The 23,075-nt window shown below is 39.3% G+C and overlaps 3 protein-coding genes across 7 annotated transcripts in view; all 3 read right to left on the bottom strand.

The window, feature by feature from the left end:
- Positions 1 to 10,787, bottom strand: part of LOC121961587 (ELKS/Rab6-interacting/CAST family member 1-like) — a 155,864-nt gene extending 145,077 nt beyond the window's left edge. For all 4 annotated transcript variants that reach the window (XM_042511643.1, XM_042511644.1, XM_042511645.1 and 1 more), the window contains exon 1: positions 10,501 to 10,787. The gene's annotated coding sequence lies outside the window, so the exon portion shown is untranslated. The remainder of the gene's footprint in view (positions 1 to 10,500) is intronic.
- Positions 10,788 to 12,734: 1,947 nt separating this feature from the next.
- On the bottom strand, positions 12,735 to 17,907 carry LOC121961130 (E3 ubiquitin/ISG15 ligase TRIM25-like). 2 transcript variants are annotated; one of them, XM_042511003.1, is made up of 2 exons: positions 17,803 to 17,907; positions 12,735 to 16,148 (listed from the first exon to the last, which is right to left on the bottom strand). In XM_042511003.1, exon 2 carries the CDS (start codon positions 16,144 to 16,146, stop codon positions 14,320 to 14,322), a length of 1,827 nt encoding a protein of 608 aa, XP_042366937.1. In that variant the 5' UTR covers positions 16,147 to 16,148; positions 17,803 to 17,907; the 3' UTR covers positions 12,735 to 14,319. The 2 variants fall into 2 exon arrangements, with proteins under 2 accessions (XP_042366937.1, XP_042366936.1); XM_042511002.1 differs by lacking the exon at positions 17,803 to 17,907 and adding an exon at positions 17,288 to 17,795.
- A 527-nt stretch (positions 17,908 to 18,434) lies between these two features.
- LOC121961129 (E3 ubiquitin/ISG15 ligase TRIM25-like) lies at positions 18,435 to 23,073 on the bottom strand. The gene is made up of 2 exons (XM_042511001.1): positions 22,168 to 23,073; positions 18,435 to 21,130 (listed from the first exon to the last, which is right to left on the bottom strand). Exon 2 carries the CDS (start codon positions 21,126 to 21,128, stop codon positions 19,293 to 19,295), a length of 1,836 nt encoding a protein of 611 aa, XP_042366935.1. The 5' UTR covers positions 21,129 to 21,130; positions 22,168 to 23,073; the 3' UTR covers positions 18,435 to 19,292.
- Between the last annotated feature and the right edge of the window lie 2 nt (positions 23,074 to 23,075).

The raw sequence follows: 23,075 nt of genomic DNA, 5'->3' as shown, positions 1-23,075 counted from the left end.
TAATTTACGAGCACAGGCTCACACATGTTTCTGATAAATGCCTCAGAGGTGTTGAGAATGCTCTCATCTCCCATCACCCCTGAACTGCCCACCATGTGCTATGCACAAATTTCCTTGCATGAGCAGTGCAGCGTTAGTTTCAGACTCTTTCTTGTCAGTGTAGACTTTAGAAATTTGGGCACTAAAAATTATTAGGTTTTAACTTTAAAAATTATAGTAATTTTAAACTGATGGCCAGCTGGTCAACAGTCATCTCTCCGTCATGTGAGTATCCTTGGAGACAGTGATGTCACCCTCAGGTCAGTGGACACATGACCCAGTAGACACACCATCTGATCCACACTCTCCCCTTACAAGAATGACCTAAAGTGAACTGAACCGCTTCATAAATAGTCAAACACCCATGAATCAAAACTCCTGTGGTTTGTTTCTTCTCTATAAACACATGATAATGCAGAATGCAGAAATATTTGCCCTGAAGTCAAAAACTTACTGTGGCTTTGATTTTAAAAGTGTTTCCTTGTAATGTTAGCAAAAGAGGAACTTGAGCATTTACCCTAGAGCTTTTGTTCAATGTTAACAAAAAGACTAAAATTGCTAAAATACAATGAAAGTTTTTATTTTTTGTACCAATACAGGTGAATTTAGGGACAAAGGAATTAGCCTTGATTAATTATTAAGAAAAGATTTAAAATGAGTAATTTGCAGTATTGTGGAGATTCTGCTAAGGTTGTTACCACATGTTTAAAACAATATGACCCAGTTAATTGTACATTCAGTAGTACAGTACAGTAGCACAGATGAAAATCAACTGGTCCTTAACCTGAGGCTATTAACCCTTTAAAACGTGAGCAAATTGGTTTGATTTGTTTTAAAGTCATGGTAAGGAGGCAATGAGCAATGAAAGAAGAAAAGACCCAAAAATGATCAAGAAATTAGTAAAAAGTACAAGGGGGGGAAAAAAAAGTGTTTCGTGACTTTTGTTAATACAGAGAAAATAAAAACAGAAAGAAGAAGTAAATAATCATTCTATTTTGTGTGCCTGTGGCTTTTATTCTGTTTTCTTAGTTGGTATCTATTTTGGTGACAAGCCTAGTTTCTACACATTTCTTGTTGAGTAGTTTGTCTGAAATATTTTCCCACAATGCACAGCCTCTTGCAAACTGCTATCAAGAACATTTAATTTCAAGTATGATTAAAACTTTGAAACCTGAAAAACATAGGAAGAGGGCATTGAGCAGCAAAAGAAGAGATGAAAAAATAAAAATGATAAAAAAAAATAAAAAAGTACAAGAAAATAACCTGAAATTTAGTTAAAACAAAAAAGAAACCAAACAAACAAATGTAAAAAAAAAAAAAAAAAGAAAAAAAGAAAGGGAAAAACTATTTCTTCTAGCTTTTAAAAAAAAAAATTCTAAATCTACTTAATGCTTGCAATTTGTGGAACATTTCTTACCAAGTTGTTCACTGCCTTTTGTGGCGTTTTGCCATGTCCTTGAAAGACATCACACCAATTTGCTCAGGGTTCAAAAGGTTTAAATACTTGTGAAAGGCAGCAGCACAAGAAAGTGATCTCGCTCCAGGTTTCAAAGGGTTAACAGTGCAGCCCTTTGTTTGACCCCGTTTTATCGTTTCTGCACCCCTGCTTTACGTCCCAACCCGGGCCTTTAACAGCCTTGTAGTAGTGTGTTTTTCCAACTGATGTTCTGTGAGGCTCAGATCTTTGGCCAGGGAGATGTTACTGACAACCAGTCAGTTACAGCTACACACACACACACACACACACAAACGCAAAGAGGGACCATCTGCTGTGTCTCCCCTCAGGCCAAAAACACACACCTGGAGAGAAGCAGGCCAGGACCCTGCCTTTAGCACACACACACACACACACACACACACACACACACACTCAAATATGCACACAAAAGCAAAAACTGTGCACATGTGCAGACCGACACAAACACAACACATACAGACATAATGATAAATCAATCCACGTGCAAACAAAAAGGAATAGATGACACATTCACAGATGAACACACATGCACATCAGCTCAGTGGCCGTGAGTGATCACGGTACCAATAACACACACACAATGCTTCGTTTGAGGTCAGTATGAGACTGCAGAGACAGAGATGTGTGTTCGGGGCTTTCCTCCTCCTCCCCTTTGGACCTACTGACCTGTACATAATGTATATGCTCATGTCCCAATTCTCGCTATAACGCAGAACATGCACAGTGTGTGTAAGTCTTTATTTTGGCGTTTATTTAACACACAAATGGCTCTTTGGCCTCTGCCTGTAGATGTTGGGCACTAAGTGGTTGTAGTGTTAAGTCTTGCCCAAAGGCATCTATTCTTGCTTATATTTTTCTAGTGGAGATCCACAAGCTCTCCTGCGTGACCAGAGGGTGCCATTATTCAATTGTAGTGCGGGAACAATCAAAATATCAAAATTTAGCAATAACAGAATTTTCCTCAGGTCATATTTCAGTGTAAAGGAGGTACAGGACAATAAATACACAAATCCTTCCACTTCTGAACTGCTTATCTTGTTTGGGGTCGTAGGGAGCGAGCCAGTCCCAGCATGCATGGGCATTAATCTGTCACACACTTCTTTTTTATTTTTATTGGTTTCAGGACGTCATGGAAACCACAACACACAACATGTTGTGTTTTCTACAGTTCAAGTTTAAGGGTCACATGAATAAACCACCAGTGTGTCCCGCAGAATAAATTTGGGGTGGTTTTAGACACAGCTGGCAAACAGTCAGATGAAAATAATAAAACCTCCAGCATGTAATTTCACAAAAATATCAAGGCCACTGGAAAAAAGCACACAAACAAACACACCTATGACGCAGCTGGCATCATGAGATCGAGAAAATGCGAGCATATGACCGTCCAAGACCCATCTGTCAACAGGATCACCATCCCTCTTGCCCTTTCACACAAATGTGAGAAAGCAATGTGGTGCTGCCCTAAGAAACATCTGTTGAACAGTGCTACAACGAGAGTTCATCAAAGTTCAGTCTTGATCTTGGAAACAGTAGTTTGACTAAAAAAATCTTCACCCAAGGGCCACTTAATATTTTTTTTCCTGAGATTTCAACCCCATGATGCATTTTTCCTCAGCAGATGGAGTTTGCATGAGTTGAAAGTAGAGCTCAAATAGTTAGTCAATTAGTCAAGTATTCGATCGGCAGAACATTTATCTGCAACAAGTAATTTTTCAAGCAAAAATGCAAAAAAAAGTGGTATTTCCAGGCTCTAAAATGGAAGGATTTGTTTCTTTCCTTGGTCTTGCGTCAACTTTATAATTTAGGATTTGTAAATGTTGGTTGGAAATCATTTACGCTCCAGGTTATTGAAACAGGCTTTTCTCTTTTTTAATATTGCGGAAATCAAATGATTAATTCATTAATTGCAAAACATAATCTAAAGCAACAAATGCAATTTAAAGGCACATAAACAAAGTTTTGTGTTGAAGTTAAATTGTAAATATTGACAGAAAGATTTTCATTTTTATTGTAAATGCTGTTATCGGTCTCATTAACTACTAATAAGTCAGTATAGGTATCGGCCTGGAAAAACCAATATTGGTCGACCCCTTCTGTAAATATCCAATCACAAAATGCCCAGCTTCAACCACAATACCTACTGGAACAGATCCTGACACAGGCCCCGGAGTGACCTTAAGAACCAAAATAACCTCATACATTTTATGTCCACAAAACACTCAACAGGAAGCACCAGCGCACACAACGCCCTGGATCCTAACAGCCATGCTGCATGTCTCATCTTTCCTCCACACACTCCTGCCTCACACACACAATGTTGTCTTAGGCCTCACAAAATCCTAGAATATCACACTGGGATACCAAGAACGTCTGCGTGGTTGAATGCCACGTACCGTAGTTGTACTTGTGTGGATGATCAGTATGTACCAGCACAGCAGAGAACAGACTTCAGATCTATAGTCGTGCTCCAAACATGGCTGAAAATAAAGAAGCAGCTCAAACTTAGACATATTATCCTCTTTGACGTTCATATGGTTAACTTTAAGCAAACAGTTAACACATCCATTTGCTATTACTACCTCTAATCCCTCCTTTCCCTCTCAGACTCGCTTGTCTCCCTGATGCTTTCATTTCCTCTCACTGCCTTTTTCTTTCTCCATCAGCATTCCTGAAGGTGTTCAGCATGTTCTATTTATGTGACAACCACACATCCATCTGTCACACTGCACAATGCAACACACACACCACTCAACCTATACTTAGCCTGCTGGTGTTTCAGCGTAGGAGCCGATTTTTTACAAAAGTTCGTGTCTCGCCTGGGGACCGTGGCTCATGAAAACACATTATACTCATCTTGAATATTATTATTCTCCATTACTCTCTGTTCCTGTCAGGCTCGCTGTGATATGATGAGGCTGGAAAGGACTCGCTGGTGCTGTCTGGGGTAACACATCTCACTGAAAGTCAACTCGACAGCCCAGCTGAAGGGGAGCACCGCACTCACTCTGCAGTCTGCACCTAATCTGTCTGAAGATTTAAGGGGATGACCCGCCGTGCACCAGAGTCAGCTTTTTTAACCTCCACAGCTGCTTTATCGTGACGATAATAACGTTTCCTCTCTGAAATTCCAACTGTTTGTCCAAATAGTGCCACTACGACCACTAAGATTGTGACTAAGACTGTTTACTTTAAATAACATCTAGGAATTGCATTTATGCTATATGTTTTTTATATATGTTTTTTTCTGCAAAAACCACAATGTATTGTTTTTGTTTTGTTGTGGGTTTTTTTTAAATTTAATTTAATGTAATTTTATTTGTGTGAACATCTCTGGTGGCAGTTTCCCTGTTGAATTAATACATTCTAATATATTTATAATACATAAATATACAAATAGGGATGAATAAATAAGAAACTGTGTGACACAGATGCAAAAATAAACTGGAGCAGGACTGAAATTCTGAGTAGCGTAGACTTTAGCACCACAATGACACATGCAATGAAGATGCATGGAAAGTGATTATATTTATTATTTGCATTATCTGACAATAACTCCAAAACATGTCTCAGAGCTCTCTTACGTTAGTCATCATGGATCTTCGTTTAACCAACTTAAGAGACACCTGGAGCTAGGAAGTTGCAAGAAATGTGATAAACAGCTATAAGCTATAAACAGATATTCTTAAAAGGGACAATTCACCACAAAATCAAAACTACATATTTTTCTTCTTACCCCTAAAATTTTTTTCGTGTGAGGTGCCAAGTCTTGGAGATATTTCAGCTGTAGAGATGTGAATGGCACTTGGCTTGTGTTGCTCAAAGAGACAAAAAACATGCATCTGAAAAACTCAACAGGAATGTCTCTTCTCAGAAATTCTGACATACTTACTAAAGATAATCCCCAGACCTTGTTGTGAGCAGTTTTGTGTAGAATTGGATATTTTCTTTCAGCTTAACTACACCCACAAATCACGCCATTGCACATAAATAGGCATGCATCTACTCATGGATGAGAGTACGGCTTAGTATCAGTACTCAACGCCTTAAAGGTATCGACCAGACTTACCCAGTACCAAGTAGTACTGAAACTTCTGCAGTCAAACGATACCTGCAATCTATCCTTTTTGCACTGAATCTGCATACTTTCTGTTGCTGCCGTGTGTGCAGTTGGGCAGACTCACAACTGTCCTTGGCACAGCTCACACTCCCACAGCAGGAACTACAACCCACACAGTTTCTGGTGTAATAAAGTGGAGTTTGGTGTGTTTGACAATATTGGCAGTCCTGCATGCCATCATGCCACCAGAACATTCACCACCTTATTCACATAATGGGTATCGAATGTAGTTGGTATCAGTATCAGATATTTACGATATCTATCTATTAGCTGTGAATTGCTAAAAGTTGCTTTTAAAATCTCCTGCGATGTGGTCACTGACATAATCCACACCTCCTCAAACACAGTCATGTCTTTCCGGCCATACGTTTTTCACAGACCTCGTTTTGGCACTGTAAATACGTCCTCTACCGGCTCAGAGGAGAGTCCTCTCTGCCCTCCCTTTCTGCGATCGCACATTATATACAGAACAGTGAGATGGCATAACAGCGTGATATTCCCGCTTTGAGCAGGCGGTGTAAATGCGGCTGATGGTTGACAACTCCAACACTCTGCAACTCACACCAAAACAATCTAAAGTGAAAAAATAGCACTACAGGTAAGAGGAAAAATGTGTATTTTTGATTTGGGGGGTGAACTGTCGCGTTAAATTTGCAGGTACAAGTTTAAGTGAAAGGTTTCCACTTTCATCTTTTACATCCAAAAGTCCAAAATTTCATGTTTAGCAGTTTGATGAGTACAGGCCTCAGGTCATTCCCAAGGCAGTTTGTCATTGCTTAATGACGTATATTACTAGAAACCATTTAGCACTAATGTGTAATGTGTGGCTCATGCAATGCGGCTGTTTGGTTTTGAGTAACATATTATTAGAGGTTTGGCTCAGTTCTGCATTCAGACACAAGATACTGTCTCCCTGTCAGAGCACGATATTGATGACAAATCATAATGACAGTTTTGTGCTGATTTATGCAGTTTTGACTAAATTGCAACACGTCTAAAGTCATTTCTACAGGATTTAAGTGGAAATTTACAGAGGAATTAAAAGGCCTAAGTTTCAATAATTAATTTTTTTTGTCAGAAAGAGAGAACTGAGAGAAAAGTCAACTAATCGTGCACACAGGACATTGGAATAGCCAAAACTGCAAGGGAGGGTTCTTTTCAATTAACAGAGCAGCCCAATTACACATGGGAGAAAATATTAGGTAGATGTCTGGGCGAGATTCAGATTTTGTCTCACCAGAGTGACTGCGTTACTTGTACCTTCACTCTGTGCCACCGGTCCTATCAGCGATAGGACATATAATATGGTTCAGACACTGGAAAGCACAACACTGATAAGAGACAGATAGCATCAGCTCCAGTCTATTGTGTACCACAGGAAATTAATCTGAGATGCAGGCTGGGCAAACAAAACACGCATACAATCAGACATTCACACATACACACCATGACTCACACACACATCCATGTACATGGACACTGGGTTGCACAAAAAGTACATCGATGTCATGCAAACAGCGCACACTTATCTAATCTTGGCTGCTGCTGCTGCCTACATAGCAAATATGGAAAATGTACCGTTGAGACTCGGCAATTAACACAAAGGCAGGGAGGCACAAAAGTAATTCAGGGAGTGTGTAGTAGTTAATAGAAGAGAAAGTGAGAGTGAGACTCCCCCCAGGCTCGTCCTGTGAAGAGGAATGTGCTCACATTGTCAACTTGCCAGGTTAAATAAGGATGAAGCGAGTGTGGAAGGTGACTTGAACACCGCCTGAAAAGTTTGTCTGTCTGTCTGCCTATCTGTCTATCACTCTGAGGTGACAAAAATAAATCCTAACTCTGGAAAAGTTACAAAGCAACTTGAATAAGTAGATAATAAACAAGGCATTAGTGATGCTAGTCTTATGATAAAAGTGAGTTCTGGAAAGTGATTTGACAGAGCTACTGTCTTTGTCATGTTAAGCTGAATTAAACTCCAGTTTTCAGAAGCATGGATGTTGCAAATATGTGAATATTATAGTTAACTTAAACTAAAATGAAAATTAAAGCTAGGTATGAAAAAACACTTTAGTTAACCCTTTGGAACATGGATTGACATGACTTTTCTTGTGCTGCATTCAGACATATCACAAGCATGAAAACCTTCAAACCCTGAGGACATTGATTTGCTTTCTATGAAAATACGAGGAAAGCGACAATGAGCAACTTGGCAAGAAGTGTTCCAAAATTTACAGGAAATTCGTAGATTTGGAAATTATTTTTTTAAATAGGCTAGGGGGAAATGTCATTAAAAACTATATTATTTTACAAAATTATTACTTGTTGTTGTTTTTTATTTTTTACTTTTAACTTTTTTTTTTTTTTTTTTTTTTTTTTTTTTACTAATTCTTAAATTGCTATTTGGCCTCTTTTCATGTGTTGAAAGAAATCAGGCCAATTTCTTCTTTCTTCTTTTTAAGATTTTTTTTCTTTATAAACTTTTGGTGAAGTCACACAGGGAGGCCACCTCCCTCTTTTGATAAATAAAAAGCAGTCCCTTTGGCCTATTCCTATTATTTATTTATTTATTTATTTAAGGCCACAAAATACAAAGCACAATGCAATCAATGAAATAGCTACTGTAAAAATCCTCTCTCACTCTACAACAGGAAACCGTTCTTCAAAATGGAAGCTCTGTGCTGCAAATTCACTTCACTTCAAAATAAAGTGTGTTTTTCACTAACTTGACATGGTCGTGAGTCACTTGTGGTCCATTCAGAGTGAACTGGCAGCCCATCTGTTGGGAACCACTGCTGTAAAACGTTAATTAGTACGGTGACTTAAGTAACTAAAATAACCCAAAAATATAATGTGTACAGTAACTACAGTTACATTCAGATAAATATATCTAAGGGCCAGGCCATGCTAAATTTAGAAGATTCATAAAACAAATTCAAAAAACAAAATGAAACTTATAAGTATGAATAGTATTAGAGCAAGGTTTAACCAAAGGCAGACTGAGGTATGCAAAGTCTGGTCATTTAAAAATGTCCAGTGTTTACAACAATCTGAGTGGAAGGAAGCAGCTCAGTTCCCTGACTCGGTGTTCCCGGAGGAGGGGCAGTGCAAGAAACAGAGCGGTGGGCGGAACAAGAAGGAAATCACAGCGTCCCCTCTGCTATCCACCCCCCCCCCCCGGGGGCATTGCAAAACACAGGCAGCAGATTTCACCTCCCAGCCTTCATCAGCACGATCAAATATCAGATCCAAGTTTTACTCGGATTGATTTGATCTGCAAAGATGTTGTTACTCTGTCTTTTAACATGTTGCTTGATCTGTCTCGGCGTTACATGCCAGCTGGCATACGTGGATGTTGACAGTCCTGTGCAACTATGGCAGCATGAAAAAACACTATTTTAGAGAAATGCACATATTTGTGCCTTAAAATAGTCCAGAACACAACAAGCTCATGAAGGAGACTGTTGGAAATATCACAACACAAGAGAAAGTCCCCTTGGAAATATTATAGCAAGACATGAAACTTAATACTGACTAAAGGCACACTTTTAATCCCTAAGTAAAAAAATTAGTGACACCACAGCAGATAAACCCACAACGTGGTCTCTAAACTGATGCTGTTAAAGAATATCTGAGGATTATGATAGCAATGTTTTTATTCTTTGCATATCTTTATGGTCATTTTTGGTTATGTGAGGTAATTTGTGTCTCTTAGAGATCATTTTGTGTCTTTTTGAGCTCATTTTGACTCTTTTTGGTTATTCTGTGTAACTAATTTTGCATCTCTTTGGGGTAATTTTGCATATTTGAGACAATTTTGTATATTGTTTGGTAGTTTTGTGTCTCTTGTGTCTCACATAATTTGTGTCTATTTGAGGTCCTTTGTGTCTTTGTATCTTTCTGATGTAATTCTGTGTGTTTTGGGTGGCTTTTTTGTATCTCTTTGCTGTAATTTTGTGGGGGTTTTGGTTATTTTGTGTCATTTTGAAGTCAATTCTGTTTCTTTAAACTCATTTTGTGTCTTTTTTTTGGTCATTTTGTGTTCTCTGAAGACTAATGTTGTGTCTCTATGAGGGAATTTTGCATCTCTTTGGTCATTTTGTGTCCCTAACATAATTCTGTGTCTATTTGAGGTCTTTTTCTTCTATAATGCTTTGCATCTTTCTGAGGTAATTTTGAGGTTTGTTTGTTGTTTTAAAATATTTTTTGTACTCTGTCTTTGTGTTCTTTTTTGGTCATTTTGTGTCTCTCACAATTATTTTTGCGTGTCTATGAGGTCATCATGTGTCTCTTCAAGGTAATTTTGTATCTTTTTGGTATAGTTATCTGTCCTTCTGAGATCACTGTGTGTCTCTTTGAGGTCTTAATGTAAACAATTGGCTTTGAGAAACTAACAGGCTGTCAGCAGCACTTCTGCAGCCTGCAACACAGCGAACAGATTGATAATCGCATTTGGACGCACAGAGACAAGACATAGTGTTATTACCTTGTTACTCCGGGGGAAGCCTCTGGCTGTACAATAGGTTTATTGAGCTAAACAGGAAGAAGCGTTGTTGAATTGTCGTTTGCAACAGTACAAAATGTATCAAAATGACAAGTGTGGCCCGAAACACGTAGCTACACCGCTCCCCTCCCGGCGGAAATCTAACAGAGCCCCGCTGTAGGTCTCACAGCTGACCTGAAAACTGCTGCACCTCAAAGCAGGCATCAAATTTTAATGTTGTCGCTGGTTCTTTTATTCCTGCGACGAGTCACACAAACACAGACGGCACACATGTGACCGACAACATGTCTACAACACACACACACGCGCAGGCCTATGAAATAAAACATGCATGTACACACTCAGCTAACTTCCAATACTCACTGCGGCTGTGTTTACGTTGCTGCCCCTCGGTTGTGAAATGAGCTCTGTGTAAGAAGAAGGGGGAAAAAAGGCCAGTCACATCTCCTCCTCAGTTATTCCGCTGCTGTCAAACCTCAAAGTGACGTTTCCTAACGTAACAGACGGTCAGCCGAGGTGAGACGCTCGCTCTCTTTTGGGACTTGTCCTCCTGTCTCGCTTTATGTCTTCCTGTGTCTCCTGTCTGTCCCGTCTGTCTGTCTTTCCCTCCTTTCCGTCTTTGCCAGCTTTACCACTGGTGGCTTCCCCACTGCTCGGGCGCTCCCGTGACGTCACCACGGTGGAGCGCGCGCCCCCGAGACGTATCCCACCCACCCCTCCTCCTCCCGCTCTCTCCCAACTGAGTCGCGTGCATGATAATCCAAAATTATTAACGTTTAACAATTTAAGGAGAAGCGCTTTTCATTTTGAATTTTGATTATTTGTGGCCCATTAATAGCATGCAATGTTAAAAATACTGTCAATTTATCATTTTGTCGTAATTCATATAAAAAAAAAAATGCGTCCTGTAAAACAATGTTATGACCATTTTCAGATTTTTTAAGGTAATATTTTGTCACTATGAGGTAATTTTGTGCCCCTGTGAGATTATTTTGTGTATTTTCTGGTTGTTTTGTGTGTTTTGGGGCTAATTTGTTTCACTATGAGGTAATTTTGATTATTTCATGTCAATTTAAGATCTTTTTGTGTGATTTTGCATAACAGTTAGGTAATTTGTGTCTGTGTGATCATTTTGTGTCTTTTTTGGTTGTTTTGTGTCTTTTTTGGGTGACCTGGTGTCACTGTGAGGTAGTTTTGTTTCTCTCTGAGATCATTTTGTGTCACTCAGGGTAAATTTTGTGTTGCTTTGAAGTTATTCTGTGACTTTTTATATAATTTTGTGTCGCTTTAGCTAATTTGGTGTCTTTCTGACAATGTTGTGTCACTTTGAAATGTTTTGCACTTCCTTGTCATCTTTTTAACTTTATTTTATGTCTCTTCCTGATCGGTACATGTTAATTTGAGTGACATTTTGCAGGTATTGGCCTGAGGGCCCCCCTGACACTTTGGGCCCCTCTGGCTTGTGTCTGGTAGGTCCATGGGTTGAGGCAGCATTTATATCCTTCATTTATGGATAGCATGCTGTAAAAATGCACCATTACAAGTAAAATGAATCCACTGAAAGTAAAAGTAGTAAAATTTACTTATAAGTATGAAAAGTAAAATTACCCTGTGCAGAAGAAAATGGCCCCTGCTATGCATTATATTACTAAATGTTTCTGACTGACCTATTCCTACACTGTGTAATCTATTATTAAATTATTTTATATGTCATATACTTACATCAGCCTTTATACATATACATACATAACCTTTTTTACGTATACTGTGTAAAATTCCTGTGTAATTTCCTGCTGTACAATATATTACCACATACTTTGCAATTATCCAATCCTATCTTATCTTGTTTTGTTTGATCTTAATGGTTTTATGCTGTGTAAGCAGCATTTCACTGTTGTTGCTGGTTTAGGTTAGGTGTAGCTAATTTTAAACTACTATATGTAATCTTGGTTGTAATGATGCACAAAATTTCAGACACTGTTACTGTTACTGTTAAATCTTCATCTTTTTTTTGGTGTTTTGCTCTTCTGTTCTTTCTGCAGCCGTGCATTGGACCTGTGGTGTGTTTACACTTCAGAGTCAGTCTGTTTGATGAGTGAATGACCTACATACAGTATCTGACCAGGGTAGGTGGCATATTTCATAGCTGGTCATCCTGGCCTTCCAGGTCTCTTTCTCTGCCTGTCTCTCTCACACACAATTACACATCATCCTAAAGAAATCTTTCCAACTAGACACACATTAACTCACTCTCTCTCTCACACACACACACACACACACACACAGTGTCCCAGTTCCCAGGGCGCCACTCAGTCAGACAGCTGAGGTATAAATAGTCTGCTGGCTAAAGTTCCCCTTGAGAGATGAACTCCAGGAGTGGTGGACCAGCGCTCCCTTCTGAAATGTCTGCTAACCTGATCAGTTAAAACTTTTACTGATGGCTTTTATGTATTTTATCCTAACAAAGAAAAACTAAATGGGCCTCCTTTTCTAAACATAACAGGAGACATTGCCCATGAGCAAGAAACAGGACACCCCAATAGAACTCAAGCAATATTATTTGAGGAAACAGATAAAAAAGGAAAAGAAAAAAGAAGTGTTTTTTTATGAAATGCATTTTTATTAAGCTGTATAATACACATCAGATGCATTATGCATACATAACAAGCACCTGTTTATCTTTACTCATATTTTGTTCTTTAAAAAAAGCTTGCTTTTCACATAAAGTAATCGAATCATAAAGCACATTTATCATATGCACACAACCATGTGCCCAAATTCATAGAAGCCACTGATGGACAAAATAATCAACACTTAGCATAAAGAAGTTGTTAAGTAACGTCAGCTGTTAATCTGGTGCATCCCCCCACATGCTATGGGCCCAGTCAATTAACTGATTAACTGTTTGGTCTATAAAATGAAAGAAAATCTTAAAAAATGCCCATTACAACTGTGAAAAGCCCAAATTGACATATTAAAGTCGCTTGTTTTTCCAACTAACTGTTCAAAACAGAAAGATATTTGTTTAGTTAACTATCGTATTAGTCTCGGAAAACAAGCAAATGTGCACATTTGAGAGGCTAGAATCATTGATTATTTTTACATTTTTGCATAAAACATAAATAATGAATGAGTTATCAAAATATGAATGTCTGGAGATTAGCTAATTGATAAATCTTAAAGCTGTATCTCTTAAAAAAACAGAACATTAGTTAAACAATGGTGCCATCTCCTGTTCATATACAGGTATTGTAACATGTATGTAAATATAGTATATGATTTACCCTCCACCTTTCTGAACCCCATCACAAAGTGTCAGCTCTAAGTGATCTAACCAGCTTTGTTCAGCTGAAATCTCTGACTTTTTTTCACAACATGAGTGGAAAAACAAAAAGCTCAAAATTAAAGAGTTAAGGAGTAATGCCAGTTCCCCACCACTAACTGGGGAACACTGATTTTAGGCTCTAGCAAACATTAGCTACATAAGCTGCGACACAGCTGCTCCTGTGAATCTCTGGCTACGGTTAAACTGGAAGGCTATACTATTAGCAACATTTTCTCTCCATCTTGTGTTTTATTTCATTTAATGTCACTCTCTTTATTTATGAAAAGTCAGTCTGCATTTTTTGGGGGGTTGCTCTACAGTGTAGGCAGTCATTGCCAATGCCAGAATACAACTTTTTCTGCAACACTGAATGACTCTGAATCAGGCTTTCACTGAAGGGTGCATGTGCATCTGTATTTGTAGAACAGCCAATAGGAACGTCCTCTCTCTTAAACGACCTGTGATTGGCACAAGACACCCATGAAAAGCCAGTTGTTTTAAAACCTGAGAAAACAGACAAAAGTCTGCTTTTCTCCTAGTCCACTTGATTTACAATATCGCTGCTCTCCAAAACTGCTATTTTTCAGGAATTAGTAAAAACTGCTATTTTTTTTTTCAAATGATTCAACAGAGATATGAAGTTTAGTCACAGCCTTTTCTAAATACATTTAATTGGTTGAGAAATGTTAAAAACCCTTTGATAGACGTAGAGGACGACCAATAAAATTAATTTATGAAAAAAAATGAAAATAGTGCAATTTGGAGATATTTGGAGTTAGCGCCTGACAACAATGATATGAGCAGTTTGTATTTTAAGTTTGCCCAATGACACAGAACTACAACTGCCTACCGAAGCATTAAGTCTCGCAGGCTACAGGAGTGATTTCGAGCATGTTGTTGGGATCTTCTTCAAAGAAACCAAAAACAGGGTGAAGCTTTGGTCTGTTATTGAAGGTAGTGCCTGTCATGAAATACAAAAAAGCTGTCATTGTTGGCACGTTCTGAATGAAGGCACATTGTGTGTAGGAGTAGATCAGAGTCCTGGCGTCCACGTCAAAGAAGGAGATCTCTCCCTTGTCATAATCGACAAACACACCAACTGTCTGGGGCCTTTGCTTCAGGTTCAAGAGAGACGACCTATCAGAGTTAGCAAAACATTCCTCCTGGAAGTCATTGTACAGTCCACAAAGTGTCCAGCCTCCGTCTTCAAGGGTGGGAATGGACCTCTTCTTCCTGTTAACGGGCTCTTTGACCACTCCCAATACCCAACTTTTACTCCCACTGACTCGAACCTGATAGTAGAACTTGCCTGAGGAAAAACCCTCTTTTCCAAGGACAAAGGGTTGATTTTCGGATCTTGCCCCCAGTAAATTACTAAAAAAAAACAGCAGGCCTTCACCATATCTCAGTTGTTTTCCATCCTTAGACACCATGAATTTGGAATGGAGCATGTTGGTGTCCAGAGTCACATCCACAGCGTAACACTGCTGGATCATCATCAGTTTGTCCTGAGGTGGCGTCCACACTTCTTCAACAAACTCGTCTGTCATCAGTTCTTCAGCTGCATCACGCTGTTCAGCGGCCTCACAACCATCAGATAACCTGACCTCATGAATAAGCATCTCCATCTCATTGCTGAGCGTCTTTTCCATCTGAGCCACTGTTTTTTTAACCGTCCCTACATAACTCTGCTGACTGATGGCAGTGAGGTCTGGTGTAAATGCAGGGGAGGAGCGGGACAGACGTTCGAATAGACCCTCAATGTGTGACAGAGACGGCCAGCTCTGCAAGAAGCAGAGATGATCCTCTGATTGTAAAAGTTGCTCCATTTCAGATCTTCTCCTCCTCAACTCTGCAACTTCTTGCTCCAGCTGTGTCAGCTGATCTTCAGCCTCTTCCTGTGCTGCTCTCTGCTTCTCCTGGATCACCTCAATCAGCTCAGCCTGGCCTCTCTGCAGGGAGACCACCAGAGCAGTGAAAACCTCCGAAATGTCTGCTATCTCCTTCTCTGACCTTCTTTTGCTTTGTTCAACTGTGTACTTGATTTCCTTAATACTCCTGGATTTTGAGTTTTCCATCACTTTTATCTCTGACATCACATAGTCCACCCCAGCTTTCCTCTCTCTGGACGCTTGCTCCAATGCAACAGCTTCATGTGTTGCATGTTCCTCTTTTAAGCACATGGAACAAATACACTTCTGGTCAAAGTTACAGAAGAACTCAAGCGTCTTGTCGTGCTTCTTACACACCCTGTCCTCCAGGTTTGACACAGGGTCGATCAGCTGGTGCTTCTTAAGGTTTGTGACTCTCTGATGAGGCTCCAGGTGAGTCTGGCAGTACGAGGCCAAACACACCAGGCACGTCTTCTGGGCTTTGAGCTTCGGCTCAAGGCAGATGTCACAGGGCACCTCCCCTGGTTTGGCGAGGATGTCATCGCCCCCCCTCACCCTCATGTTGTTGAAATGCTCCACCATATCTCTGAACTCTGTGTTGACCTGAAGCTGTGGTCTCTTGTGGAACTTCTTCTTACAGAGGGGACACTGGATCAGGTCTGTGCTGGCCCAGTACCCTGTGATACAGGACTTGCAGTAGTTGTGTCCACATGGAGTCGTGACGGGTTCAGTGAACGCATCCAGACAGATTGAACACAGGAACTGCTCTTCATATAGGAAGCTGCTGGCCATGTCTGCACAAGAGAGAAGATCTGATGATTCAGAGTGCATTCCTGTAAAGGTTTTATAATGGAGCCCTAAAACTGTTGACTATTCAGACGTAAAAATAATAAATGTGAAATACTTTGTTCATTTGTGATCTCTTCAATGTTACAAACACTAACATGAGACTCATTATCAAGACTAAAACTTGTGTTTTCATGTTATAGTAGCCTATGTTAAGCACGTATGAAATCAAATGGCCCCACAAAGTTATTCACATTATTAAACATACATAAAACTACATTTTCCATTACACCATGTCCATTAGAGGTGTTGCAAAATACTGGTATTGAGGATAGCCATAATATTTAAAAAGTAAATATTGATGTCATGTTAATATTTCAGACATGGTAATACTAGCATATTGGTCTCCACTTTAATTTCATTTTTTTTGCCTGTATACTATTGTATTAATTGTACTGTAGTACTTTAAACTGAGTAATACTATACTTCCTGTTTAAATTCTAAAAGCCTAACCAGAGACGAGCCTTGGATACAAACCTGTATGTATTACATTTATTTTGTATTTCATACCCAAAGCAATGTTTTATGCATTCGTCCTTGTCAAATAAACAAGTAAACAAATAAATGATAAAACTAGCAAAACTTTCATCTTTGCGTCTTTCTGTTCTCTCTTCGTCTCCCTCCCCAAACACCATCTTATTGTCTTTTTACCATCAATTAAATGCTATTGCTCTTTTTGTTCATCTTGTGATAGGTTATGATACAAAACCACTTCCTTACTTTCATATTTTGAAGGTAATTCATTTGGCAAAAAACAACCAAAGCACACAATAACAGGGTTAAAGGTGATTCTGGCTAATGGCATTAATATTGTAATTATTATAATTATTTCCACCCACCCCCTGCTTTTTATGAAATATTAATTTGACACATTTTCTATTATATGCTATATTTATGATTTAAAGTGTCATTTTAAAACTACAACTTTAATCAGTGCACTTAAACAATGGTAAACCAGGAGGTACATAACTGATCCTTCCTCTGTCCCTCCTGAGCATGTGGATCAAACCCTTTTTATCTTATTTTATTGAAAAAAAAAAAACATATATGGCTTTCATAAGGAAAACTTGATTTATTTTTTACTCACCTGGTCCTTCTGCACCTGCGTCTGTCCTCAAACCTAACCACTGAAGTGGGATCTATGCATTAACAGGGGGAAACGCACTTCCATACAACATCTGGACCCCTTCCTCAAATATTTATAGTGTAGCATATAAGATTATTTTAGGAAAAATAGTCCCTCGAAAGTGAAGAAGTCTGAAGTGTAAAGACAGACTCGTGGTCATATCACACTCCCGGTTTAATCACTAAAAATAGTCCCTCTGAATTGGCCAATGCGCCAGTGACGAAGGGGAAATAAAAGCTGCGGTGGCACTTTAAGAAAACGCCCTTTGAGCTCACATGAATGTGAAACAGAGGAATAAAAATCACATTATTTGTATTTAAACGGCTAAATACATTAACTAGCTACAGGAGATCCTGCCCCTGCCAAACACAGCCCCGGGTTAGCTCTGCAAACTCACTCTGTGCGCTATATTTCCTCTGAGCACAAAGACATTTTTGACGACGTTATAAAACTTAAATTAAACATTTAAACGTTACCTGCCGAGTGGTCAGTGTTGTCTGCATAAACAGTGAAAACCGACAGCGAGTTCACTTCAGGTTGCGGGCTAGTTTCATTTCTTGGGAAATAGTGGTTACAGGATGTAGATATGAGTCGGTGCTCCGCCCCCCGACAGTCGCTATTGGTTAATACTATAGTAAAAGCTATATTCCAATTTTCTATATTTTACATTTTTGCTTTTAAAGCTAGTAATTATTATTTATCGAATAAACTGAAAGAAAATGTATTTTACACGATTAAAAAACATTTTAAAGCTATTCAGTTGTGTAATCATAAAAATTAAATGGTTTTAACATGTACAAGTGTTCGGGTGAAAGAGAAATCAAATGTTAAGGTCAAGAATGAAGCTAAACAGTCCACTGTATGTATGAGCTATGGTGTCTGTGTACATATAATTTGCAGTGATGTTAAGTTTTGAAATGTCCCTGCTAACCTGATCTGTGAAAACTTTAACAGGTAGCTTTTATGTATTTTATCACAACAAAGGAAGACTCATAGAAACCCCTCTTTTCTAATAATGACAGGACACATTGCCCATGAGCAAGGCGCTTAACACTCAGTCTGAGCTTAATCAGTGTAAACCCAATCTGAGGAATCTGCAAAAGAACAACCAAAGATCTACAAAGTTTATTTTTAAGAAACTCACTTTTATACATTTTTATAAAGCATGATATGTAATACATAGGGAGATGTATAGTGTGTCTGGGTTTAAAGCTCATTTATCAGATATGTTTGAGACAAGCATTTCATATGTCTTGGCCTCTGAAGACAGCTTACTAAAAAAAAAAAAACAAACGTGCACATATAGACTCTGTAGTCAATTCTCGTAATGTCATCTGCAAATTTGGTGCGTCCCCATAGACTATAAGCCAAGTCAATAAGGTAATTGTTTGGTATGTAAAATGAAAATCTTGGGGGGGAAAAGGCCATTGCTCTTGTGAAAACCCCAAATTAACATATTGACATTGCTTGTTTTGTCCAACCAACAGTTAAAAACTGAAATATATTTAGTTTACAATAATATAAGTGTGAGAAAACAAGCCAATATTTACATTTGAGAGGCTATAACCAACAATTTTGGGCATTCTTGCATGGAATGAATCAATAATATAAATATCTTTAAAGACTGATTTATATTCAGTAATCTATGAATCTATACATCCATCGCATGTTTGAAAATGCCAAAAATTAAATTGGGTTCACTCTGATGCCATTGTCCACTGCAACAGTAGTGTCTCTGAGAAACAGACCAGGACACTGATTAAGCAATAGTGCCATCTCCTGGTCTTATCAAGGTATTGCGACATGTATTTAAATAAAGTGCATGACTGATCTATCCTGAAATAAACCTCACCACCAGCTGTCAGATTGATGTGATTTTACAGCTAAGAATTATACCAATGACTACATATTACAGAGTTATAGTCCTTTTGTCATGTGATACTACTACCACTACCTTTAGTTACAGTTATTTGAAGTATGTGGCACTTTGTTCAGCTACAGGAGTGATTTTGAGAATGTTGCCAGGATCATCTTTAAGGAAACCAAAAACAGGGTAGAGCTTTTGCCTGCCGCTCAATGATGCCCCAGCCATTGAATAAAGGAAAGCTGTTAATGCTGGTGGGGTCTCAATGAAGCCACATCCTGTATAGGAGTGGATTAAAATCCTGTTGTCCACATCATAGAAGGAGACCTCTCCCTTCTCATAGTCAACAAACACACCAACTGTCTGGGGCCTTTGCCACAGAAACGCAGGATCAGAGCTATTACTATAAGCAAAACATGTCTCCTGGAATTGGTTGTAGAATCCATGAAGTGTCCAACCTCCACCCTCTGGGGTGGGAAGGACATTAGTGTCCCAGTTAATGGGGTCTTTCACCACTCCCAACAGCCAACTTTTACTCTCATTGACCTGAACCTCATAGTAGAACCTGCCTGAGGAAAACCCCTCTTTCCCAAAGATGAGGGATCGACTCTGGTCTGTCCTCAAAAAAGCAGGTAAAAATCGTGGACCTTCGGAAGATCTCAGTTGTTTTCCATCATCAGATACTATGAAATTGTGATGGGCTGTCTTGGTGTCCAGAGTCACATCCACAGCGCAACACTGCTGGATCATCATCAGTTTGTCCTGAGGTGGCGTCCACACTTCTTCAACAAACTCGTCTGTCATCAGTTCTTCAGCTGCATCACGCTGTTCAGCGGCCTCACAACCATCAGATAACCTGACCTCATGAATAAGCATCTCCATCTCATTGCTGAGCGTCTTTTCCATCTGAGCCACTGTTTTTTTAACCGTCCCTACATAACTCTGCTGACTGATGGCAGTGAGGTCTGGTGTAAATGCAGGGGAGGAGCGGGACAGACGTTCGAATAGACCCTCAATGTGTGACAGAGACGGCCAGCTCTGCAAGAAGCAGAGATGATCCTCTGATTGTAAAAGTTGCTCCATTTCAGATCTTCTCCTCCTCAACTCTGCGACTTCTTGCTCCAGCTGTGTCAGCTGATCTTCAGCCTCTTCCTGTGCTGCTCTCTGCTTCTCCTGGATCACCTCAATCAGCTCAGCCTGGCCTCTCTGCAGGGAGACCACCAGAGCAGTGAAAACCTCCGAAATGTCTGCTATCTCCTTCTCTGACCTTCTTTTGCTTTGTTCAACCGCGTACTTGATTTCCTTTATACTCCTGGATTTTGAGTTTTCCATCACTTTTATCTCTGACATCACATAGTCCACCCCAGCTTTCCTCTCTCTGGACGCTTGCTCCAATGCAACAGCTTCATGTGTTGCATGTTCCTCTTTTAAGCACATGGAACAAATACACTTCTGGTCAAAGTTACAGAAGAACTCAAGCGTCTTGTCGTGCTTCTTACACACCCTGTCCTCCAGGTTTGACACAGGGTCGATCAGCTGGTGCTTCTTAAGGTTTGTGACTCTCTGATGAGGCTCCAGGTGAGTCTGGCAGTACGAGGCCAAACACACCAGGCACGTCTTCTGGGCTGTGAGCTTCGGCTCAAGGCAGATGTCACAGGGCACCTCCCCTGGTTTGGCCAGGATGTCATCGCCCCCCCTCACCCTCATGTTGTTGAAATGCTCCACCATATCTCTGAACTCTGTGTTGACCTGAAGCTGTGGTCTCCTGCGGAACGTCTTCTTACAGAGGGGACACTGGATCAGGTCTGTGCTGGTCCAGTATCCTGTGATACAGGACTTGCAGTAGTTGTGTCCACATGGAGTCGTGACGGGTTCAGTGAACGCATCCAGACAGATTGAACACAGGAGCTGCTCTTCATATAGGAAGCTGCTGGCCATGTCTGCACAAGATACATAAACCAAACCAACCAAATATATCAAGAAGGTAACACACAATTTCGACTGTTTATGTTCTCAGAGGTTGATTTCAAGTGGTACTTGTTGATGGTGATTATAATTCTTATTGCCTCTGTCTGTCTAAAAACTGCCTTTTGTAGCTAATAACTTTCAACACAAAATACAGATCAGAGCATAAATGCAGCAGGTTGTGCAGGGGTCCTGCTTTAAATGCTGCTGTAGATATTCTGTTGGAGCCAGTGTGTAATAGTTTGCCACCAAAATACCTTCTCATATTGTGTTGTTGGCAGATTTATTTTTCATAAGTTTAAGTCTTTTTTGAACTCTACCAAACCAGTTTCTAACAATTTTAGTCGTTTTTGTAACAATGAGCTTTACTTTGAAACATTTTTTTGTTGTACTGTATTTCCTTTCTCAATAGCTGATGGTAGAGAGATAAAAGGACATGGGATTCAAAGAGTTAATCTTTTCAGGCTCACCCATTTTCTCTGATAAAAAAAATAATAAAGGAAGAAGTTTCTGTGGAAAATCAACAACTGAAATGACTGCAGTCTGTGAGATTTAATTGGCACTGCAGGACAATGTCTAACTTCAGTGTGAAGAAGCCTAAATAATTGTTTCAGGATGGATTATTCCTCTTCAAATAATGACAGTGAAGAAGTCCAAACTATATAAATACTTTGGTTCTTCCATTTAGATTGTCAATACACAAGTTCTGGGATTTGTAACATACGCTGTAACCCCTCTTACACTTGAAGAAAACAATATTAAGGAGATCCTGCGGCACCAAACACAGCCCTGATAGTTCAGCATCGGGATCTATGGTAGCCTATAGTAACCGTATCGTCATTGTGGTACTTTTCATCTGGACGCAGGATGTTAGATTCTTTGGAGATATTTTAGCTCAAAGTATTTGCCAACTCAGTTTTATAGCCTACCCTGCTTTAATAACAGAGAACCATGAAATGTCTTTGTACATTTCAGTAAGATCAAAAAGGTAATACGAACGCTTGAACTTTACCTGCCGAGATGTTTGTGCTTTCTGTGGATAATAACAGTCGGGGAAAATCTCCTTTTAGGCTCGCAGTTTCTTTTCTTGGGAATGACACATGATCCCTCCCTTTCCCCCCCTCCTCTTCCTGGAAAAAGTTACTGAGGCTGACTTTTACAGCACTGAGCTTTTCCTTTAGACTTTTTCCACCCAAAAAAAATTGTGTCACAACAAACAGCCAGCAATACAAGCCCAGGCAACTTCAACAAGCATATTTTAAAAAGAAATTCAGCCACTATACAGTCCAGAAAATGTTTTGACAAAGATTATCCCAAATTGAGGGCAGGAGTTTGTGCACAAATAAAAAGTTACATGTTCAAAAATGACAAAAAAACCAAGCATGTTCTTACTGCTTTAGCTTCTAAAGACTTACTTTATGTGTCAGACATTTTCTTCAGAGATTATGTCAAAACTGATGTTGGCCAATTCACTTTAATTGTAGGGCTGCACATTTGCCCCTGCAGTGACATAATAACCATTATTATTAATAATAATATACTGTTTTGTATTACCTGAGAGATAACGCTCCCCATATTTTATCTATTTGCTGTAAAGTTATTAAACATGGAGTTATAAGCACTCCATCCTCATAGTAATAGGCCAAGCCAAAAATAAACTTTCTTCATTTCACTGAATAAAAAACTAGATATTCAGACTCATAATATTAAAAATTATTCTATTTGTGGATTTGACTAGTTGTAGTAGTTCATGTAAGAAATGCTCTTTTATTCAACAGTATAAAACATATCAGATGTGTAGTTCTTACATAACAAACACCTGCTTCTGAAGCTCGTGTGACAGATATGTTTTGGCACAGCGTGCCGGATGACTCGGCCTTCAAAAAAAGCTTGCTTTAAAGAAAATAGTGGAATGTGGAT

Source organism: Plectropomus leopardus, chromosome 22 (genome assembly GCF_008729295.1).
Source record: "Plectropomus leopardus isolate mb chromosome 22, YSFRI_Pleo_2.0, whole genome shotgun sequence".
In the NCBI taxonomy this organism is placed as follows: domain Eukaryota; kingdom Metazoa; phylum Chordata; class Actinopteri; order Perciformes; family Serranidae; genus Plectropomus; species Plectropomus leopardus.
This window is presented reverse-complemented; position numbering and strand designations above follow the sequence as displayed.

Coding starts and splice junctions, on each gene's coding strand:
- LOC121961130 (XM_042511003.1), bottom strand. CDS start 16,146: ATGGCCAGCAGCTTCCTATATGAAGAGCAGTTCCTGTGTTCAATCTGT.
- LOC121961129 (XM_042511001.1), bottom strand. CDS start 21,128: ATGGCCAGCAGCTTCCTATATGAAGAGCAGCTCCTGTGTTCAATCTGT.